At 52.3% G+C, this 21,246-nt stretch overlaps 2 protein-coding genes across 4 annotated transcripts; one reads left to right on the plus strand and one right to left on the minus strand.

Moving 5' to 3' along the window:
- Positions 1–676: 676 nt before the first annotated feature.
- TMEM208 (transmembrane protein 208) lies at positions 677–6,566 on the plus strand. Of its 2 annotated transcripts, XM_062621240.1 has the most exons (6): positions 677–816; positions 900–995; positions 1,074–1,133; positions 1,214–1,350; positions 4,802–4,886; positions 6,026–6,566. In XM_062621240.1, exons 1-6 carry the CDS (start codon positions 811–813, stop codon positions 6,161–6,163), a joined length of 522 nt encoding a protein of 173 aa, XP_062477224.1. In that variant the 5' UTR covers positions 677–810; the 3' UTR covers positions 6,164–6,566. The 2 variants fall into 2 exon arrangements, with proteins under 2 accessions (XP_062477224.1, XP_062477223.1); XM_062621239.1 differs by lacking the exon at positions 677–816 and having other exon boundaries at positions 823–995; positions 1,218–1,350.
- A 565-nt stretch (positions 6,567–7,131) lies between these two features.
- Positions 7,132–20,745, minus strand: MATCAP1 (microtubule associated tyrosine carboxypeptidase 1). 2 transcript variants are annotated; one of them, XM_062621220.1, is made up of 7 exons: positions 20,269–20,745; positions 16,040–16,183; positions 12,766–12,858; positions 9,989–10,121; positions 9,303–9,608; positions 8,362–8,459; positions 7,132–7,946 (listed from the first exon to the last, which is right to left on the minus strand). In XM_062621220.1, the coding sequence occupies exons 1-7, from the start codon at positions 20,698–20,700 to the stop codon at positions 7,746–7,748; spliced, it is 1,407 nt and encodes a 468-aa protein (XP_062477204.1). In that variant the 5' UTR covers positions 20,701–20,745; the 3' UTR covers positions 7,132–7,745. The 2 variants fall into 2 exon arrangements, with proteins under 2 accessions (XP_062477204.1, XP_062477205.1); XM_062621221.1 differs by lacking the exon at positions 12,766–12,858 and having other exon boundaries at positions 20,269–20,743.
- Between the last annotated feature and the right edge of the window lie 501 nt (positions 20,746–21,246).

Here is a 21,246-nt window from a genome sequence, read left to right on the forward strand (position 1 = left end):
TGTGAGGGTGCTGAGGCCCTGGCAGGGGGTTGGAACTGAGTGGTCTTAAGGTCCCTTCCAGCTCAAATCAGTCTGGGATCCTATGAAAAGGGTCAAAGCAGGCAAGAGCAGGATGCTGGTGTGGGAGCTGCAGCACTGGGCATGAAGACTGGAGGGCTGGCAGGTTCCTGGTGCTGAGGTGCAGGCATGGAGTCCTGTCACCATTCCTCACCTGAGGAATCATAGAATCAACCAGGTTGGAAAAGACCTTTAAGGACAAGTCCAACCTTTCCCCCAGCCCTGCAAGGAAGGACTGTTACCAAGAAGGTGGCAGTGGGGCTACAGGTTCCATCCCAGGAAGGCTCAGGCATGCTGCAGGGAGCAACTTGGACAGTCTCAGCTCCTGCAAACAGGCCACTGCTAGGTTTGAAGCTTGAAGAGCAGCGCCCCTGCCACAGAGAGCTGTTACCGGGGAGCTGAGCCTGGTGAGGGCAGTGTGTGGGAGGCCGCTGCCACGCAGGGCTCTGCAGCCCCTCCATGCACCCCACCACGTCTCGGAGTCAGCGGAGCTCCTGAGGGAGCAGGGCCCTGACGCGGGTGGATGCTGCGGGTCCCGAGAGCCGGTGACGGGCACGGAGTGGGGAGAGAAAGGGGGCATCTAACCCCGTGTCTGCACAGTCCCGGTGTGGACTGGGGCTAGCAAGCGGAGAACCCCCGCCCCGGGGAGGGCAGCGGGAGAAACGCCTGGCGCGAGCCCCGTTAGAGGCCCCGGCCGCCATTTCCAGGTCCCTTCCGGCGGCTCCGGAAGCGGAGCGCGGAGCCGGCGCGGCAATGGCGGTGAGTGGCGGGGCGGAGGCGCGGGGTTCCGGGGATGCGGGGCCCGGGGAGGCCGCTGACCTTGGCCTCTCTTGGCTCCGCAGCCAAAGGGGAAGGCAGGCACCAAAGGCAAGAAGCAGATCTTCGAGGAGAACCGAGAGACGCTGCGCTTCTACCTCCGCATCATCCTGGCGGCCTCCGTGAGTGCCTGGGCGGGCGGGAAGGGCCGGGCCGGGCCGTGCTGTGCCGTGCTGACGCGGGCTGTAATCTCTCCGTAGGCGCTCTACGCCGTGGTGAACTTCGTCGTCTTCTACCCCACCGCCTCCGCTTGGACATGGGTGAGCTGCGGCGGCTCCGCGGCTTTTCCCGGCTGTGCCGCGGGAGGGTGGCGGCTCTGACGGCTGTTCCCTTGCTGCAGGTAGCCTTCATCTTCAGCTGCGTGGTGTACGGCACGAGCTACCGGTCCATGAGCTCCATGGCAAAGCCGTCTTTCACAGATGATGGCAGCCTTGCCGACGGGGGAATTGACCTGAATATGGAGCAGGGGATGGCAGAGTGAGTGTCCACACGAGCCCAGGTGAGCAGGACCTGCTGCCTGAGCGTGTTCATAGAGCTAGGAGAGCCCTGGGGGAGAGCCCACGCCTCTACTCCTACCTTAGCTTGCCCACAGGTGTGAGGGGAGCTGGAGTTGTTTCATCTGAGAATCGTAGAATCGCAGACTGGTTTGCATTGGAAAGGCCCTAAAGATCACCTAGTTCCAACACCCTGCCGCAGGCAGGGACACCTTCCACTAGATCAGGTTGCTCCAGCCTGGCCTTGAACACTGCCAGGGATGGAGCATTTACCATTTCTCTGGGCAGCCAGTTCCAGTGCCTCACCACCCTCGCAGTAAAGAACTTTTCCCTCGTTAGCTGAATGCTTTGCCTGGCGTGCACTAGTCACCAGCTGCTGTGTGGGTACGTCAGCCTAGAACAGTCACTGCCTGAAGGGCTGAGGCGCACAGGTAAGAGATCTCAAATGGTTCAGCTGGAGCAGCTTACAGACATCTTTCAGTACAGAAACAATGCTGATACTGTCCATGCTTCTGAAACACACAGATATGTACATTCCTTTTTAAACCAGCACTGCAGGTAGTGCTGGACAGAGCAGAAAGGCTGCTAGTTACCCCATCCTCGTTGCATCTAGAACTGTTCTACACACTAGCAGACCTCCTCTCTGTCTTAGAATCACAGAAACAGAGTGGTTTGGGTTGGAAGGGACTTTAAAGCTCACCCAGTTTCAACCCCCTGCCACAGGCAGGGACACCTTCCACTAGACCAGGTTGCGCCAAGCCCCTGTCCAGCATGGCCTTTAGCAGCTTCTCTTGTCTCCTCAGCCTTTTCTTCTCCCTATGCTTGTGAATGCCTCATGTCTGTCTGCAGACAGCACCAAGTGTTTGCATGTCCAGTGTTCTTTGCAGTGCTCTAATGCTTGGTCAAACAACACACAGTGGCAATTCCTGGAGAGTTCTGTTACATAAAATAAGGAGACAGCAGTACTGAAGCAGCAGAAACAGCTTCTAGATTTACGTGTTTTCTAATAGTTGCCCTCAGACTAGTTACAGGAAACTGCCAGGCAGTTGTGGACACATGGCTTTGCTCTCTGTCTCCTTGCCCTCAGCCTCCATCTGCTGGCCCACCTTGTGCTGGGGTTCTTAAGTGTGTGCTGAGTGAGGTACCTGGAGTCCTTGTCCCCTTCCCTCCCACATCTCTGGCTTATGATTTCAGGTTTACCTCCATCTTCTTGTTGGCAGGCTTTTTCAAGGGTGCTTCCAGCAGAGCCTGCTGCATCACATCAAGTGCTCTCATGCTGGAAGGGCCATCTATTGAGTAATACACTTCGGGTTTTTTTAACATGAGCTTTGTTCCTGCAGCTAGCAGGTGTTACCAGCAGACAGACCTGCTTGTGCAGCACAGAACTTGCTGTCTGCATAGAATGAGCTCTCATCTCTGGTTTTGTTACTGGAATAGTAGATTTGCTACTTGCAGCCAGAGAGACTTGGATGCCTGGTGTAAGAGCCAAGGAATGAGGTGGCCAGGAAGAGGGAGTTATTTCTAGTGTGACTTGTAAGCTGGGTGCTTTATGCCGCCTTCATCCTATAGTGATTTCTCTTTCCTGACGGTCAGCTGAGCATTTTTCTCCCATTTTACACTGTTGTGGCTCAACCTGGTCTAGTGGAAGGTGTCGCTTTACATGGCAGGGAGTTGAAACTGGATGAGTTTTAAGGTCCCTTCCAACCCAAATCACTCTGGGATTCTGTGTTTTGGGTACCTTTTTTTGTGAATGGCACCATGGGACAGTTGAATAAAGAAAATACAGAAGTTTGGTGTCATCCAGGGTATCCTGGTTGAGGGAGGTACCTTTGGGAGATGTATAAGGCACCAAGGCAGGGTGGGTGCGCTGATACTTGTCCCATGCAGATGTGTGATGGTCGTGCCAAGGGAAATGACTGACAGGAGTTGGCAATGGATCCCGTTACCTGCTGTAAAAAGGTGACAGGTACTGTGGTGCTGAGGTTTTTCTGCCTGAGCAACACACTGTTGGGGTGAGTTTTATAACACATTAAAATGAATTGATGTTTGTCCAAGGCACAGGCTGTGCAAAGCACAGGGAGGATGAGCTCTCAAAAGCTATACAGCCCAAGTTCCCATCCTTACCCTGTGCCTTTGTACCTGTGCAGAGCCCGTAGCCCTGAGAGTTTAACCCTGCTGGTACATCAGCACAAAGTGTTAACAAACACTCAGTGCTCCTCCTGTTGGCTGTATCCGTTTGTCAGCTCTAAATTGCCACTTTGGGGATGGTGGAACTACTCCAGGCAAGTGGTTACTTCCAGAACGCAGGGGATTTTTCCTGCCTCTCGGCTGAGTGTGCTGCAGCAGATGAACTTGTCCTCTTTTGGAGCTGCTTCTGGAATGCCGCAGATTTGATGGTGGTTGCCTCCTGCTGTCTGTAACTGAAGCAGATTTTTGTGTTGCTCTGGGCTTGAGGAAGGCGACATTGCTGGTCCCTGGGAGAGCTGGTTCTCTGGGGTCTCTGCCATCACCCCTGTGTCCTCTGGTGATGCACGAGATTTCCGCACCTCATCGTCTGGTCATGGAGCTGTTGATGGTGGATTCTGCAGTGTCTTGAGCTGATGATGGTGTCCCAGCCTGAACCAGCTGTCTGTGGTCACTTTGCTGTGCTGCCCAGAATGAGACAAGCTGTTTGATTATTTTGCCTTTGTCTTCTTGACCCCATTCTTGGATTTGGCTCAAGTGTTTCTTGTTCCAGCAGATAATGATTTAATGGGAGTGAAAGTTGGTGTTTTCTAACCCTACATGACACATCCCATGACTCCTGTTGAAAAAACTAATACCTGCTCACTTCTGCTGGGTGTCAGGTGTCCTGAGAACAGTAGTTTAAGTGTGGGCAGCTTGTTTGGCTCCATAGCTGCTCTTGGCTCTGCCTCAGGCTGGTGTGGCAGATCCCAGGGTTGGATAAGCAGGAGGGCAGAGGGAGCCATCTTGCTGTAGCTCACCACGCAGGCCATGGTGTGCTTGTCCGTGCAGCACCTAGCCCTTTGGTGACTCTGAGTGTGAAATGGCATAGGGAAGATGCGTATTTCCCTCAGTGCAGCCAGCCGTGAGCAGCTCAGCTTCATGCCATGATGTGTGTCAAATCAGCAGGCACTGGCTGCTGCTGCATACTGTGGGGGAAGTGGTTTTGCTGCTGATTTCCACACCCCTGCATTCCTCAGCTTTCTCAATGTCCCTTTTCATAGGAAGCCTGGCTCTTTAGCTCATCAGATCCATTTATGTTTGTTTACTGCTCTGATTCTTCTAGATTACCCTGTGTGGCCAAGCAGACCCACAACGAGCAGGCAGAGCTGCTCCCTGAAGGCAGCACAGACAGGCTCTGGTGCCAGAGGAGCTGGTGTGTGCAGCAGGGCCTGGAATGGAAGGTTCATGTTTTGCTTTTCTTCCCTTAGGCACCTCAAGGATGTGATCCTGCTGACAGCTATAGTCCAAGTGCTGAGCTGCTTCTCTCTCTACCTCTGGTACTTCTGGCTCTTGGTAAGCCACTGTGGTTGTCCTTGTTGCTCTACATTGTTTATGCCTTAAAGACTGGGAACATTATTTATCCATTTCATTTAAGTGTCGTGTTTCAGGCCAAACCTGTTTTCTGATAAACGTTTTAATCTCCCTGTGAAATCTTGTTAAAAATGAGGCCATACAAGGGAAGGAAGTCGTGACCCTTCTGGATATTGCTGGCCCTGGCCTTCCTCTCTGGTCCTGTGAAAGGGCAACAAGAAACAGGCGGATCAAAGCCATCTTTCTGTGTAGAGCCTTTTTGTGACTGTGACAAACAGACTGTGTTCTTCTTCTTTGGTTTTCTCAGTCATTCGCCAGCACAGTCTGAGGCTGGGAACTGCTGGACCCTGGGTTGCTTGGTAGATAAAACGCTGTAGGCTTTGATTTCCCCTTAACACACCAGACTCTTTCTACTCCTGACACATTTGTCATGTGCCTGTAGATAAAACTGCTTTTGTGGAAGATCAGAAAATCTCCAGTTAGTTAAAAAATCCCAGATTTGCTTTGACTATATCCCACAATGGTACGTAAGGCAATCTTATCATAGAATCATAGGATGGTTTGGGTTAGAAGGGACCTTAAAGCTCATCCAGTTCCAGCCCTCTGCCATGGGCAGGGACACCTTCCACTAGGCCAGGTTGCTCCAAGCCCTGTCCAGCCTGGGCTTGAACACTGCCAGGGATGGGGCAGCCACAGCTTCCGTGGGCAACCTGTGCCAGTGAATCTTGGAAAGTTTCTCTTTTTAGTCCGTACTCACATGTTCCTTTCTAACTGATCTGGCAGAGGGCAGTCTAGACCCTGACTATCCCCTGGAGTCCATCTGGGTAACATCTGTTTAATTCAGAGAAATGTGTGTGTTTTCTGAAGGAGGGAGAGGCAGAATGTTTGAGCAGATGGAGCTAATTCAGACCTGATGCTGGGCTTTCCATATATGAAGCTTAAGTGCTGGATACGTATGCAAGTTCTTAAACCGTATGAAATCAGGCCATGAATATTGGATGCCTGCCTTTGATTTCCGTGCATCCTGTGATCCAGCCTGGAGAATTACTCCAACTCCTTTGATTTCCTCAGTGGGAGCAGCCCCAGTGTGACCGAGTTTGTCCCATGTGTGTGTGTTGCAGGCTCCGGGGCGCGCTCTCTACCTGCTGTGGGTGAACATCCTGGGGCCCTGGTTTACAGCTGAGTCTTCACCTGCCGGTCAGGAACCAAACGAGAAGAAGCAACGCCGCCAAGAACGCCGCCAGATGAAGCGCTTCTAGCCCTGCTGGGGAGAAAGATTAACCCTTTCTCTCATCTCCATGCTGTTATATCATCAGGGATGCAACCCAAACCACCGCAGTAGCTACGCTGCCCTCTGTCATTGCTGCCATTTCCACTAGAAAGGCCGCAAGAGTCTTCCCTTGGTTCCTAGCACCGCAAGAGTCTTCCCTTGGTTGGTTCTTAGCACCACAAGAGTCTTCCCTTGGTTGGTTCTTAGCACCACGAGTCTTCCCTTGGTTGGTTCTTATTGCCAGTTGAGGCCTTACTCCTTGGGATGACTAGGGGGGTGGGTGGTGCTGGGGTGTGTGGCAGGACCTTCTTAAAGCAGTGCTGCGTCGTGTTTGAGGTTGGGGATGGCAACGTTGAAAGAAATAGCACATTAAAGAGCAGAGTCTAACTGACCATGTTAGCAGTGTGTTCAAACGGGGGGAGCTTTTAAAAACACCAGTGTGATATTGGAGACCTGACCAGAGGGAAGCAAAATCCCCTCCAGTATAAGTGATCTTATCCCTTCCCAAGCTTGCTGTGTGCTACCACAACATCTGCACCTTGCAGAGGGGCTGCAGCTCCCCTGCAAGACCTGTGGTGTGAGGCAGCTGGAGGTGCTTTGAGGTGGGCTTGTAGTCAAACCTGGAGCTTTTGTGATTGAGCCTGGGCTTCCTGGAGCCACAAAGTAGCCTGGGCTCCCTTTGCAGGAGCTCAGTGGGATGAAAGGTGACAAGAAGCTAAAACCAAATCTGTTTTTTTTTTGTTTTATAAAGAAAGGGCCCTCTTATGGGTGGCACAACTGCAGTAGAGATCATATGTTAGAGATCAGGAGCAGCACACGGGCAGCTTCTGCTTTTGCCTGCTGTGGTTTATACATGTCCCTGCCAACTTGTTTTATGCACTCTGGTGAACCCATCCAGCTCCTGACACAGCAGTTTGGGGCTGTGCAGCTTTGCCATGACCTATTGTCCACTCAGTGTTTCCACGACATCAGTTTTATTACATGCTTTTTCCTAACAAACAAGTCCAATGCCCACCCCGAGTCCTCAGAGCCAGGCAGTGGCTGCAGGACGATGGTTAATGGTGGGCAAATACCTGTGGTGGAGAGCAGGGATTTGGAGAGGTTAAAGTCCTTTCTGCTGCACGAGAGAAGGAATAGGGAGGGGAAACACATGCACAGGGTTATCAGTTGGTATGGGCCAGCCCTTATTCCCTGCCAGCACAGCCCAGAGACCCAAGCCCTTAGTAGGTGCCCCCCACTCTACTGGGAGCACCCCATGTACCTTAAGGACATACCCCACCACTACAACTGCCCCACGTAGACTCATCTCGGGTGCCAGCACATGCTGCAGCTTTGCCCTTGCTCCCTCTGAACCCTCTTCTCCAGATCCCCAGAGCCATGTGGAACCACACAGCTGTCCCCGCAAGTGCAGAGGGGACAGTGTGGGGGACACGACACATCAACACGAACCACACCAGAGCTACCCTACACAGCAGAACATGCACAGTGGCCATCTTGGTGCAGAGGGAGGCCCAGGCTCTGCCCGCTCTTCCAGGCTCCAGTCCTAATACATATCACATAAATCCCAGTAGTTACACCCTTGGAGTGCCGGCTTTGGGGGGTTGCTGCTCCTCAGGCAGCAGCTGCTGCAGCTCCTCCTCATTTAAGCAGTTGGTGGTGATGATGTGGTCCAGCTGCTTCATGTACCGCTCCAGGTCCTGCATGAAATGAGGGATGCGGGCTTTCTCCAGCACCCCAAATTTCTTCAGCCGATTCACATCTTCATAAGAGACCTGATGGGAAGCAGGGAGGTGGGGTTAGCCCCCCACAACTCATCCCAAACCATCCCAAGGAAGGTGTCTGTCCCAGCCCCGCAGCCCACCAGGGATGGGGCAGCCACTGCTTCCCTGGGCAACCTGTGCAAGGGCCTCACCACCCTCACAGGGAAGAACTTCTGCCTAAGATCTCATCTCGGTCTCCCCTCTGTCAGGTTAAAGCCATTCCCCCTTGTCCTGTCCCTACAGGCCCTTGTCCAAAGCCCCTCTCCAGGTTTCTTGTAGCCCCTTTTGGCACTGGAGCTGCTCTAAGATCCGTCCTTAAGGAGCCTTCTCTTCAGCAGGCTGAGCCAGCCCAGCTCTCTCAGCCTGTCTCCATAGGCTGGGACAGGGCTCTGTGACTGGTGTTTCCCACTTTCCCCCTGGCTGTTACCTTTCCAAGTGCAGCCAGCAATGGGAAGTCAATGGTCTGCCGATGGCGCAGGATGCGGAGAATCCCGTCCAGGTAGACCTGGTCCTTACTGAAACAGCCTGGAAAAGCGGGAGAGGCCAGGGAGCAGGAGCCTGGGTCCTCACCACCCTCCACTCACCCCAACGCCTGCTGACCACTGTAACCAGAGCAATGGCACTGGGCTGGGGTGATATGAGTGCACCAGAGCTCAGGTGTTGCTGGTCCATGGCCAGGACTGCTGGGTCCCAAAGGTTGAGCACTGGGGAGCAGCTCCGGTGACCAAGGAGGCAGCCAGAAGCAGTGAGAGCCCCAAACCTCTCCCTGGGATGTTTTCACCTTTCCTCCCAATTACTTGTCATTTTTCTTTGCAGCCTGCCTGCCCTATTACTTTACCCCCGGTCAGCTTTGTGTCACTTCCAATCTGTATTCCCTAGAAAGCAGCCATTAAAGCCCCCCCGCCCCCATCAAAACAAAACATCAAGAAGAAAGCTTAATAACCTTAAGCATGTCATAACTTTAGATGCTAAAAGCTGTCATTACATCTTCCTCCTTAACATATTTTTCCATTTACCATTCCAATTTTCACCAGTTTTTTACCTTTACTATTTTTTTTTCATGGTAAGCCACTGCAAGAATTTAAATTGTGTCCAGAAATGCTCATTTTATCTCTCTTTTGGCTGCTGCCTCCTTGTGTGAGTCGCTCCCATCAGACTGGAACCACCTGATGGGAATGGGAAGTGATGTGGGTTGGGCAGAGCCACCCTTTCCAATGGGGCCATGGCCACAGAACCAGCGATGCCCAACCCACCCAGGTGCAAAACAAACCCATCACTGTTTTTACTTCTAAAAAGAATATAAAATCCCTTCCAAACCCCAAAAGCTTTGCACATACATCCGCCCCCCCCCCCAGCCCTGAGCATTACCTGGTTGTGAGGTGTCGGTCTGGCCCCTCTTTGCCCGCACACAGTATTCCCACCGGATGCCAGCATCCTGGACATACTGCTCCAGGTCCTGGAAGAGGGCGGAGAAGGAGAGGCGGCTGGCGCGCTCGATGGTGTAGTAGAGCAGGGCTGCTCGCCACAGGAAGGGCTGCTTGCGGAAGAGGACGCTGTGCAAGCTGGCCAAGCCTTCCTCCGTGGGGTTGGCAGGCTTCAGGCTGTACTGCTTGCGGCCCTCAGAGCTGTGCCAGGGCTGGCGGGTGTTGTTCACCCCCCGGATGTAGTGGGTGCCTGGGGAGGAGGGTGGGAGTGAGCACCAATGGCCACAGCCTCCAAAAATCTCAACTCGCAACACCCTTTGCCAAGTCACATCCATGGGTACTGGTTCCAGTCCTGGCTGGAGACGCTACCATGGGATGTCTGCTTGCTCTGCAGCCCGGGCAGGCACATGGGTACACGGGTGGGTGCTTGACACCCCCTGGCCCTGCATGCAGAGAAGGACCCAGCGGCCTCACACCTTTCCAAAACCTGTCTCCAGGATGCCTCCTGCAAGGACCCAGGGGGTACCACCATGTCCATAGTCCCCACAGCCCCCAGGCCGTTACCAGCCAGAGAATGCTCCCAGCATTGCCCCTGCTCTGCCCATCACCCACAGCCACTGTACTGCTGACCGATCTCATGGCGCAGCATCCCCTCCAGCCAGTGCTGCCGGGCCCCAGCCAGATTGATGGCCAGCGTTGGCCGGCTGTCCTCCACCATCATCACCGCCTGGGACAGGAGGTCATCAGTGAGCTGCACCACCACCTGCAGAAGAAAGAGGCAACCTCCATCAGCACTGCTGCAGGAGGAGATGCTCAGTGGGGTCTTGGCTCTAAGCAGAAGCTGATGGGGGTGGATGATAAGAAAAAGTCACTAACAGTGTGTCCAGCACTGCTGCACCATCACCAGCTTGTGCTGCAGCTCCTCAAAGAAACCACAGGCAGCAGGAGCAGGCAGGGAGGTCACTGAGAGGAAAAAGATGATCCCACACATGGATGAAATAACTCCTTTACCTCTTTACAGCCTCCTCCAGCAACTCTGCCTCCAGTATTCCCCCTCCCACCCCCAGCTCATTCCTATGGGCTCCCCATCGTTTTATGTCCACACTGATGGCCATCCTTGAGACCTGCCTGGTCCCACTCCTCCATCCCCACTAGCAGTTGGATCACGCAGTAAAAATCAGACACCAAAACAACCAACAGCACCTGCTTTGTTGTGGGTCCAACCTCTAGACCCCAGTAAATACCCCATGAGGGAACGAAGGCTCCGGCTCCATTTTCATGGACTCTCCTGTGGATTCTCCCTTTCAAGGCTCCACAACAGGAGCACTGAGGACAGATTCACACCAGCCCAGCCTCGCAGAAGGATCCGCATGCGCCCACTGCAGGGACAGGCAATGCATGCAAAGGACTGGTGAGTATCTTTATAAAGAAATATCAACTATTTTGGAAAGTGATGGAGACAAGACAGCTGTTCTGTGTTAACAGGAGGTAATGTGCCAGCCAAGCAGCACTTTCTCATCATCCAACTTTAGACCTGCAGCAACTGAAAGCCACAACATCAGCAAGAGGAGGCAGCCCGGGAGCTCCCACATTCAAGGTTTGCTCAGGATGTAACAATTTCATCTCAAAACTCATCCCCCACATACACATTAACTCTAACCCCCATCTATTATTGCACAGCTGACATCTTTCAAAATGAAAATGTGCACACATATTGCTACAGAACAATTCTTTGCATTTTAAAACAAAAATGAGGAGACTGAGTTGACTGATTGCTTTAACTCGTATTTATTATTATGCCAAGCTGCTCATGAAAACTGAGGTGCAGCAGAACAGAGCATACCACCAGACAGAAAAACTGGCATCCAATCCTTACAGTGCAGTTTCTTAGCTGTATTAAAATACACCAGCATGAAGTACAATCCCTCCATCTCTGAGAAAAGACTTGCCAGTTCACTCAGGAGTTGTGTGCACTCTTGAGCTCTGTTTCTGCTCCAGTAAGGAGGACAAAACACGTAAAGATGCAGTTTTGCTGCCTTCTCCCATGTTTCGCCATGGACCTTGCTGACCTGAGATAAACTGAGGCAGGGAACTGATGCAGAGTAAAACCGATTTCATTGCCAGCAAGATCATCACGACCAGCCTCATGAGTTTTCATGGGGGTTTTTGGTGGGGAGAAAACTTCTGGAAACAGCAGCAGCTTCTGTTGTCAGCAATGACAGGCAGGAAAGGTTTTAGCTTCACCACAAGCAGAATTAAGGAGGCAGGAAGGGGCCAGGTTTTGGTATGACTTTAACCAATTCCCATCTCATAGGTCAGCTCCATGTGACGGTAATACAATCCTGGATATCTGACATGGCCATCCCAACTGCCAACTAGTGGAGGCTGAAATCCTGGGATGCAGGAGGTGAGAGGCAGGGGCCAGACTTTAAACCTTTAAACAAAGAATCATGGAATCCCAGCCTGGTTTGGGCTGGAAGGAAACTCAAGGATCATCCAGTTCCAACCCCCTGCCACTAGACCAGGTTGCTCCAAGGCCTGTCCAACCTGGCCTTGAATGTGAATTAGGCATTTTGGTCCTCCTGAGCCTTCGCTTAGGACAGAAGGCATTTCTGCAAATCTCTTTCTATAATGCCCCATCACTGGCAATGTTCAAGGCCAGGCTGGATGAGGCCTTGGGCAACCTTGTCTAGTGGAAGGTGTCCCTGCCCATGGCATTGGATGATCTTAAGGTCCTTTCCAACCCAAACCATTCTGTGATTCTGTGGTGATGTTCTGGGGTACTGGCTTGTGTTCTTTTATCTTTTTCCCGTTTTTGGCAATGAAGTATGTATTTTTCTCACTAAACAGAGGTGCCAACAGTCCCCCCATGCAGAGCCAGCCATCAGAAGAGATGGGAAGGGACTCTCCACAGCTTTGCACACTCCTGTGACACAGCCCACAGCCCTTCTCCAGCTGGAGCCACCCATCCACTCACTAAGCAGCAACACTTGCCTTATCTTGGGACTCCCCAGCTTTGCAGATGCTGTTACAACAGGGTCTGTGACTTCATCCAAAGTCTTATTCCTGGAGCAGCAATGAGCAGCTCTCCGCGTTTGTGACCTCTTGTGAGCTATGCAGGTTCCCCCAGCACATTCTCATGGTCCACAAAGCTTCTGCTCAGGTTTTGTGGACACAATGGAGAAAAAGCTTGCTCCCAGATGGAAGACTGCTGATGGCACCAGGGCACAGGCTCCTGCCTTACCCCAGCTCCCTGGAACTGCTCAGGAACTCGCATGCCAGGAAAGCTCCAGCACTGAGCAGCTTGAAGGTGGAGGGGCACCCATGATGGGATCCAAGATGATGCCAGCTACCACTACTGAAGTAACAATACTTCACAACCCCAGAGATTGCCACACAGCACTTACCAATGGGGTCAGGAGTTTCTCTGCTGCAAGCTGCCAGCTCGCTCCCCAAAATCCATATGGAGACCTCTGAGCTCCGGCAGCGCCAGAACAGTTCTGAGCCAGAGAAAAGCAGAAGAGCTTCAGGATCTGCACCCTGGACCCAATAAAAAAGTTCTTGAAGGTGCCAAGTTAATAACTGTGCAAATACTTACCCAGGAGCACACTGCCTGCAGTGCTAGTAAGTGGGATCCTGCCATCCCCTGATGGATGCTGGGGACAAAAGGCAGCTGCCTGAACTGAGTGTCACCAGCCCAACCACGCTGCCTGCAGTGAGTGTCAACAGTGCAGCCACGCTGCCCGAACTTAGTGAATGTCACCAGTGCAGGAACACTGCCTGCAGGGAGTGAGTGTCACCAGCCCTGCCATGATGCCTGCAGCAAATGAGTGTAACCAGTGCAGCCACACTGCCTACACTGTCTCCGGTGCAGACACAGTGCCAGAAGTGAGTGAATGTCACAAGTGCAGCCACGTTTCCTGCAGGGAGCTAGTGTCACCAGTGCAGCCTTGCTGCATGCAGTGACTGAGAGTCACCAGTGTAGCCATGTTTCCTGCAGTGAGTGTGTCACCAGTGCAGCCACAGCGTCCAAATGTCACGAGTGCAGGCACACTGCCTACAGTGAGTAAGTGTCACCAGCCTGACCGTATTGCCTGCAGAGAGTGTCACCAGAGCGGCCACGCTGCCTATAATGAGTGAGCGTCACTAGGGCAGCCATACCACCTGCAGAGTGTGTCACCAGTGCAGCTAAATTGCCGGAAGTGAGTGAATCTCATGAGTGCAGCCACTCTGCCTGCAGTGAGTGCCACCAGCGCAGCCACACTGTCTGCATTGAGTGAGTATCAACACTGCAGCCTCACTGCCGGCAGTGAGTCTTACCAGTGTGGCCACGCTGCCTGCAATGAGTGAGTGTCCTCAGTGCAGCCACAATGCCTGCAGTGAGTGAGTGTCACCAGTGCAGCCATGCTTCCTGAACTTAATGAATGCCACCAGTGTGGCTTCGCTGCCTGCAGTGAGTGTCACCAGTGCAGACGCAGTGCCTGCACTGAGTAAATGTCACCAATGCGGCCACAATGCCTGCAGTAAGTGAGTGTCACCAGTGCAGCCATGCTGCATGCAGTGATTTAGTGTCACACTGCTTCCACTATGCCTGCAGTGTCACCAGTGTGTGCACTCTGCCTGCAGTGTGTTCACCAGAGAGTAAGTGTCACTGGACAAACCACACTGCCTATACTGAATGAATGTCACCAATACTGCCATGATGCCTGCAGTGAGTGAGTGTCTGCATTGTGGCTATGCTGCCTGCAAGTGGCTGGCACATCAGGGGGTCAGTCTGGGGCTAACAGAACCACCAAGGCTAGAGTTTCTCCTTCATCTGAAGAAAGCCATCACAATTAGTACACATCAGGGAAGTGAACAGCCTGGGGCACAGCAGGTGGAAATGAAGAACCATAGATAGAGGTGTGGAGTGGGGAATACACATCTGAACCACCCCGCTCCCCAGCAGGGTGTTAAATCATCAGTGATGCAGAAATTGCAGCAAGTTTTTGTCCAGTACAAGGAATGAACTTGGCCAACATTGCTATACCAAAAGCACATAAAACCCTTCCCTATGCCCTGCCCCAGAGCAACTCAGCAAAATTCCTGGGTAACAATAAATAAATCAATGCTTTAAAGTTTTTAAAAGCTCTTATCAAAAATTCTGGATAAAATAGCCACGGATCTCACATGTTGATGTGCAAATGTAATTACTGAACACCGCACTCCTTTGAGCAAAGGGAAAGTTACACAGGGCTGGAAGCCAGTTGTACATGAACATGTAAGGAAAAAGTTGTCTTTCTGCCCAGCCAAAGCATAATTTGGGTTAGACTAATTCAGAAGAGGGGAATAGCTGAATTTAGTCAATAAAATCAAGGGAGAGACAGACCACAACAAGCAAGTCATAAGCGCAGATCTGTTAAGTAAGACTGGCCAGCTGCTAGGCTGGGTACTGGAACTGGTTCCAGGTACTAAAAGGCAGCTGAATTAGAATCATAGAATCACAGAATGGCTTGGGTTGGAAGGGACCTTAAAGCTCATCCAGTTCCATCCCTTGCCATGGGCAGGGACACCTTCCACTAGCGCAGGTTGCTGCAAGCCCCTGTGTCCAACCTGGCCTTAAACACTGCCAGGAATGGGGCATTATAGGAAAATATTTGCAGAAATCCTTCTGTCCTAAGCAAAGGCTCAGGAGGACCGAGGTGCCCAATCCACATCCTAGGGCCACTCCCAGGAGGTATCAAGGCAAACCAAGGAGGCTGGTAGAGGAATGTCCCCTGGCCAGGTGGGACCTCAGGAACTGTTCCCTCCTGCATGAAATATGCTGGGTAGCACCAAGCAAGTTGGTGCTTTAGGGAAATGCCTGTGAATGACCCTGTTTGGAGATGGAGGTGAAAAATCAGAGCTAGGAAGAACAGCCTGGTCACAAGGCAGTGGTGAGGAAACTCCCATGCCAGTCAGCACTTTGTGGCCTCCTGCCCTGTGGCCAACAGCTGAAGGGAACGCCAGGAGCCAAAGAAAGCAAAGTCAGGTTCAGAAATCCTCAGTGCTTGAATCCAGGATGGTGGAAGTGTTTTGCTCACACCTTGCTGGCAGAAGGGGGAAAAAATGCCCCTTAACCAAAGCTGCAGAACATCCCCCACTGAATGCTGCTGGAGTCACTGAGAAACCAGATGAAGAGATGCTGAACTTCTCCCCATGCTCCATCCCACACTGCTACTGTCAAATGTGCCCATGTATTTCCCAGCCTTAAAACCAAAGTGTGGAGTTTCAAAGTATCATTATCCAGCACAGCCCACAGGAAATCTCTTCCCTGGCTTTGCTTTTGGCTATGTCAACGAAGGCAGCTGTTGAAGATGTTTGCCATACCATTCCTAACAGCAGGAGATTTCCTGATGGAAATTGATACTGCATGCAAGCAGCAAAAGGCTCCTTGCATGGCCATGCAGACAAGCAGCAGCTCCTCTCTCTACTTCTCAAGCATAAAAGGGACATAAAGTAAAAAAATCAAGGGAAATAAGATGGGGAGCCAGCACTCATGTCCTAGCACCAGGGCAGAACAAACATAGCCAACATGGAAAGGTCACCATGGCAGAAGAAAGATTACCTCTTTGTACCTGAAACATTTCTTCTTAATGAGTCCTTTTTACCAGAAACTAAGTATTTGTATTTTACAAGCAATGAAGCAGGGACACAGATTACCTCTCCCACACAGCCCTCCTTCTGCATGTACTTTCGGATCACAGACCAGATCTGGCACTTGCTCAGCAGCCTCCCGCCTGTGGCAACTTCAAAGCACTCGTAGGTACCATACTTCTCCAAGACAGCACGAATGATCCTGATTGCCTGTTGCACAGAGAAAGGAAATATCAGTGCAAACACCCTTCTGTTTATAAACACATTTTAGAATCCCACATGCCATAAAACTCAGCAGACATAATCCCACTCTGAAGTGGTTCTGCAGTATCTAAAGACCCAAGGAGACTGAGCCAGTTGTATGTGGCCACCAGGACAGACTGACACTCAGTGCAATCTGCATGACCCACAGGATATGCTTGCTGCTTTTTATCACCCTTGCAAGCATCTGGTATAGGAACAGGGCAAAGCAGAAGTGAAAGAGCATTGTCACAGCACGCTGCTTCAGGAGGTTAAAGCCAGAGTTATCTTCAACTTTTCTGCTTTCAGTTCTCCTTTCCAATCCTAGTGCTTGCACAAAGAGGTCCAGCTTACCAGCTTGCTTTTTACTCCAAGAGTTTCATAGTCATAGAACAGTTCGGGCTGGAAGAGACCTTAAAAGCTCACCTAGGTCAATCTCATGCAGTGAAGAGGGACACCTTCAACTAGATCAGGTTAATCAATTAGATCATTTCTCACTGCAGGGCTGGACTGCAAGCCCAGCAGCAATACTGCCTCTGCCTCTTCAGACAGGGTTCTGGGCACAAACAGCCTGCTGCACACCAACAGCTTTCTCACCTTGGTTAGAAGCAGCACGTGCTATTTTATTAGCATTATCATTTATGAAGCATCTATAAAATAAGAGCATTTAACAGCATGTTTCCTTCCCCAAAAGAGAGTTTTCATTGTAGACATTTTTAAGCAATTACTTTCTCCATCCTACTCATACATATTCCAAAGCAGACAATGATGACTTTGAACCACTCCTGGAGTTTTTCTAGCAGTTTTATTGAATCTGTAAACCTGGCTGAGCTACTGCTGAGCTTCCCAGGCCAAGGCTGCTGCTCCTGAACGGTGCCTATTTACCTTCCTCCTGCTGAGCACAGAATCATCAAGTCACAGAATCAACCAGACTGGAAAAGATCTTTCAAATCATCAAGTCCAACTGTTCCCCAGCACTGCCAAAGCCACCACTAAATCATGTCACTAACAGCCTTGTCTACACAGTTTGTGACCCCCCTTTGCTCTCATATGGGCTCCAGGTGCTGCCTGGAGCCACCCCCTCCTTCATCTCTAAGATCTCCCAGGATCAGAAGATGGGTGCTCAGCACCACCTCCAGCACTCAAACCATCCAACGCCATGTTAGAGGGGCTTCATGGTCTGCACCTGGTGAACAGCCTCCTCCACCCCTGATTCTCCTTCCCTGAACAGTCTTCTCTGCACAGCTGGTTTTTATTCTCCAGTCACTTACTGTGTGAGAAGTTGTGCAGGTTCTCCAGTTTCTGAGGTTTTTACCGTTGGTTTTGTTGGGGGGATTTTTGATCTGGGTGTTTTATTTCATTCACTGAATATTCAGGATGGTTTTTGCAGCATCACAAGGTACCTGCTGCTGACAGCTGCAGAAAAAGGATCATTTCTTCCTCCCACCTCTGCTGAGACTCCTTGCTCTGTAAAGCACTGAGCCAAGAGAAACCCAGTACAGCTGGTGCCCAGGAGTAGGAGGACCAAAGAACTCCAGCTTGTCCTAATGAGCAAAATTCCTAAGATCTCAAGTTTAGCATTCTGAGAGGCACAGAGCATCCCCCTGGGCAGCCTGAAATCACGTACCCACCATACGCAGTGGCATAAATCCTCCAGCTCCAGTTTTGGGCTGGTGCTGCTCATGATCCCATGACAAACCAGGGATGTGATTTCTAGGGTGATGAGCGCCCACCATGGGGCTAGAAAAATCCTCCTGGTTTATTCCTGCCCCCCACCACAAGGCATGTGTAAAGGAAGTGGTGGAGCAGTAAGCTGGAAGAGGGGAGAGGGTGTTGGTTTCATAGAATCATAGAATGGTTTGGGTTGGAAAGGCCCTTAAAGCTCACCCAGTTCCAACCCCTGCCACAGACAGGGACACCTTCCACTAGAGCAGGTTGCTCCAAGCTCCATCCAACCTGGCTTTGAACGCTGCCAGAGATGGGGCAGCCACAGCTTCTCTGGGCACCCTGTGCCAGGGCCTCAGTGCCCTCACAGGGAAGAACTTCTGCCTAAGATCTCATCTCAATCTCCCCTCTGTCAGGTTAAAGCCATTCCCCCTTGTCCTGTCCCTACAGGCCCTTGTCCAAAGCCCCCTTCCAGGTTTCTTGTAGTGCCTTTAGGCACTGGAGCTGCTCTAAGGTCTCCCCTTAAGGAGCCTTCTCTTCTCCAGGCTGAAACAGCCGAGCTCTCTCAGCCTGTCTCCAGAGCAGAGCTGTTCCAGCCCTCGCAGCACCTCTGTGGCCTCCTCTGGATTTGCTCAACAACTCCATGTCTCTCTTGTGTTGTCCCCACAGCTCTTGTCCAAGGATGCTGGCTTAGCAAAATGTCTCATTTATTTAAGCTCCTTAATTAATGCAGTGTTTTTTTTTTTTAATAAAAGCAGTTTATAGATAATAGCTGGCAAGGCAAAAAGTTTCCCAAAATAAGAGACTGGAAGGAGGTCACTGCAGGGTACAAGCAAAGGAACAGCAACATGAGAACTGTCCCATGGCACTGTCAGTGGAGAACTTGGAAAAACACTGGTAGAAACTCAACACTACATCTCTTGCAAAGGGTTTCAGATTCAGAGTAAGACTGCTCATCCTGGTTAGGAACATTTAACTTCATCTTTTACTACACTGTAAGTCAAAAAGATAAAGCAAGTGGAGAAATAGCTCTAAACAACTCATTTTACTGTATTACTCAGAGAGTGAAAAGCACTTAAATGCAGGAAGAAAACACTGAGAAGCCACCAAGGTCTTGATGGGGGTGAGAGCATCTCCCCTGCCACAGCACCACTGACAGCAGTTTACCCAGGGAAGATGCACTGGAAATACTAAGTGCTTAGAAACCTGGCTATAGGAAGAGCCTCAATTATCTGCATAATAATTCAGGCAGATATGTGCGAAGTAATGGAAAAATAAGTAAATACCCAAAAAATCACAATAAATAAATTGGTGAAGCAGCTGTTACATGAAACCAGATGTAAGCTCCAACTTGGAGGTGGAAACAAACACTTCTGGGGTGCAAAAATGAACTCAGGGTAAGAGGTTTTATACCTGCTCCTACATACGCAACTAAAATAGGTCTGTGTGGTGGAAAAGATGCTCTTGCAGAGGTGGGATGCCCTGTCCGAGGAGTGAATTGGTTCTGGGGTATGCTCCAAGCACAGAGTGAAGGGATGGAGCAGTTTCATTCCCCGCCTGCACCTATAAAAGGCTCGTGTGCAGGCAGAGCATCAGGATCGGTCGTGCCTGCGTGCTCCCAGTGCTGTTTGCGCCCTACATCCACGCAGCACTACATACCTGCAGCAGAGAGCCTGTCAGGACTATTTCAGTAGCGTACGAGCAACAGGTACAGTTAAGCAAAATAACACCGCCTCCTTAAGAGGAGTCTACATCAACTGTTACCATTACTGACAACATCTGGTGATGCTGTAAGGATGCCACTCCACTGGTCAACTTTGAGGACTTCCAGAGAACAAGCCAGACTTAATCTTCAGGATAAGGACTGTTTCCCACGTGGTCACCCACGTGCTCCAGCTTCTCAGCTGTTATTTCTACAGCAACAAGTGCCAAACAAAAACACAAATCAAACACCAGCGAGGAGCCCTTGATGGAGCACCAGCTCCTAACCACCGCCGTGCACCCATTAGCACGAGCCAGGCTAGGGGTGGTGCTGGCGGCACCATGTACGTTCACCACGGTTCCCGCAGGCAGGTTTGTCATCTGGAGTTTAATAAATCACGGAGGGCGCTGCAGGCAGGATGTCAGAGGTGTTGAGAGCCGAGAGGGAAGGCGGGCAATGGGGTTCCACATGGCTTACGGACCAGCCATGAGCGGTCCCAACGTGACCCATTCCCCATGGTATCACCCAAAAAGAAGAGTACCCACACCTTCACAGCACGTGGCGGGAGGAAGTCGGGGAACAGGGGCCGGTCCCTTCTCCTCCTCCTTCCCCTCCCGCGCAGCACCGTGTCGCTCGTCCCCCCGCGGGCACCGGGGGCGGGCAGCTCCCCGCGTCGTCCCCGCCTTACCTGAGCCACGAAGCGATCGGAAGCGGCCGCGTACTTATCCAGTACAGCGGCGGGCACGGGCTCGGCGTACTCGAACTGCGGGTCATAGGCAAAGCTGGCGCGGAAGAACCGCTCCCGCTCCGCCTCCACATTGCACGGCCGCAGCGCTACGAGCAGGCAGGGGCTCCGCCGCCCGCCGCCCTCCTCCCCGCGACCCCGCGCGATATGGGGCAGGGACGCGGCGGCGCGCAGACCCCCGCGCATCCCCGCGCCTTCGTTCCTCTGCATCACGGCCCCGGTTTCCGACAGACGCCGGGTTCCCCGCGGGCAACGGAGCGCAGGTGATGGTGTCGGCGGGGACGGGCAGGAGCAGAGCGGTGGGCCATGGCGGGCGGCCAGGGTGGGTGCCGCACTGCCACCAAGCCCCGCAGTCGCCGCCGGGTCCAGCACCATGGCCCCCGGCGCGACACCACCACAACCCGCGCCGCCGCCCCGGGCAAGCGCCGCCTCCCGCCAATCGGCGCCGCGCCAGGGGAGAAAGAGCCAATAGCAGCGCAGCGCTTGCAGAGAGCCCCGCCCCTCGGCGCCGCTCTGCGGCCCGCCCGGCTCCGCCCCGGGCTCAGCGGTACGGAGTGGGGAGGAGCCGGGCACGGCACGAAGCGGCGCGGGCCGCTGCGCTCCGCAACGGGGCCTCGGGGTGCATCCCAGCTGTATCCCCAGCCCAGGTGCATCCCCAGCACGGATGCATGCCCTGCCGTGGTTGTGTCACCAAACTTGGCTGCGTCATCAACCCTCTTTCTGTCACCATCCCAAGTCACATCATCACCCTGGTCATGTCACCAACCCCAATCATTTGTCACCCCAATCATGCTGCCAGCCCTCTCACATCACCAATCCCAGCTTCATTGCCAAGCACATGGCTTTTCCCAAAGCCCTGGCTCCTGGGGTGCCAGCGACCGCTCAGTGTTGGCTGCTGGCTGGTGTCACCCACCCAACACG

Source organism: Pezoporus occidentalis, unplaced genomic scaffold, assembly GCF_034315485.1.
Source record: "Pezoporus occidentalis ecotype Australia unplaced genomic scaffold, CSIRO_AGI_Poc_V1 ctg229, whole genome shotgun sequence".
In the NCBI taxonomy this organism is placed as follows: Eukaryota; Metazoa; Chordata; class Aves; order Psittaciformes; family Psittacidae; genus Pezoporus; species Pezoporus occidentalis.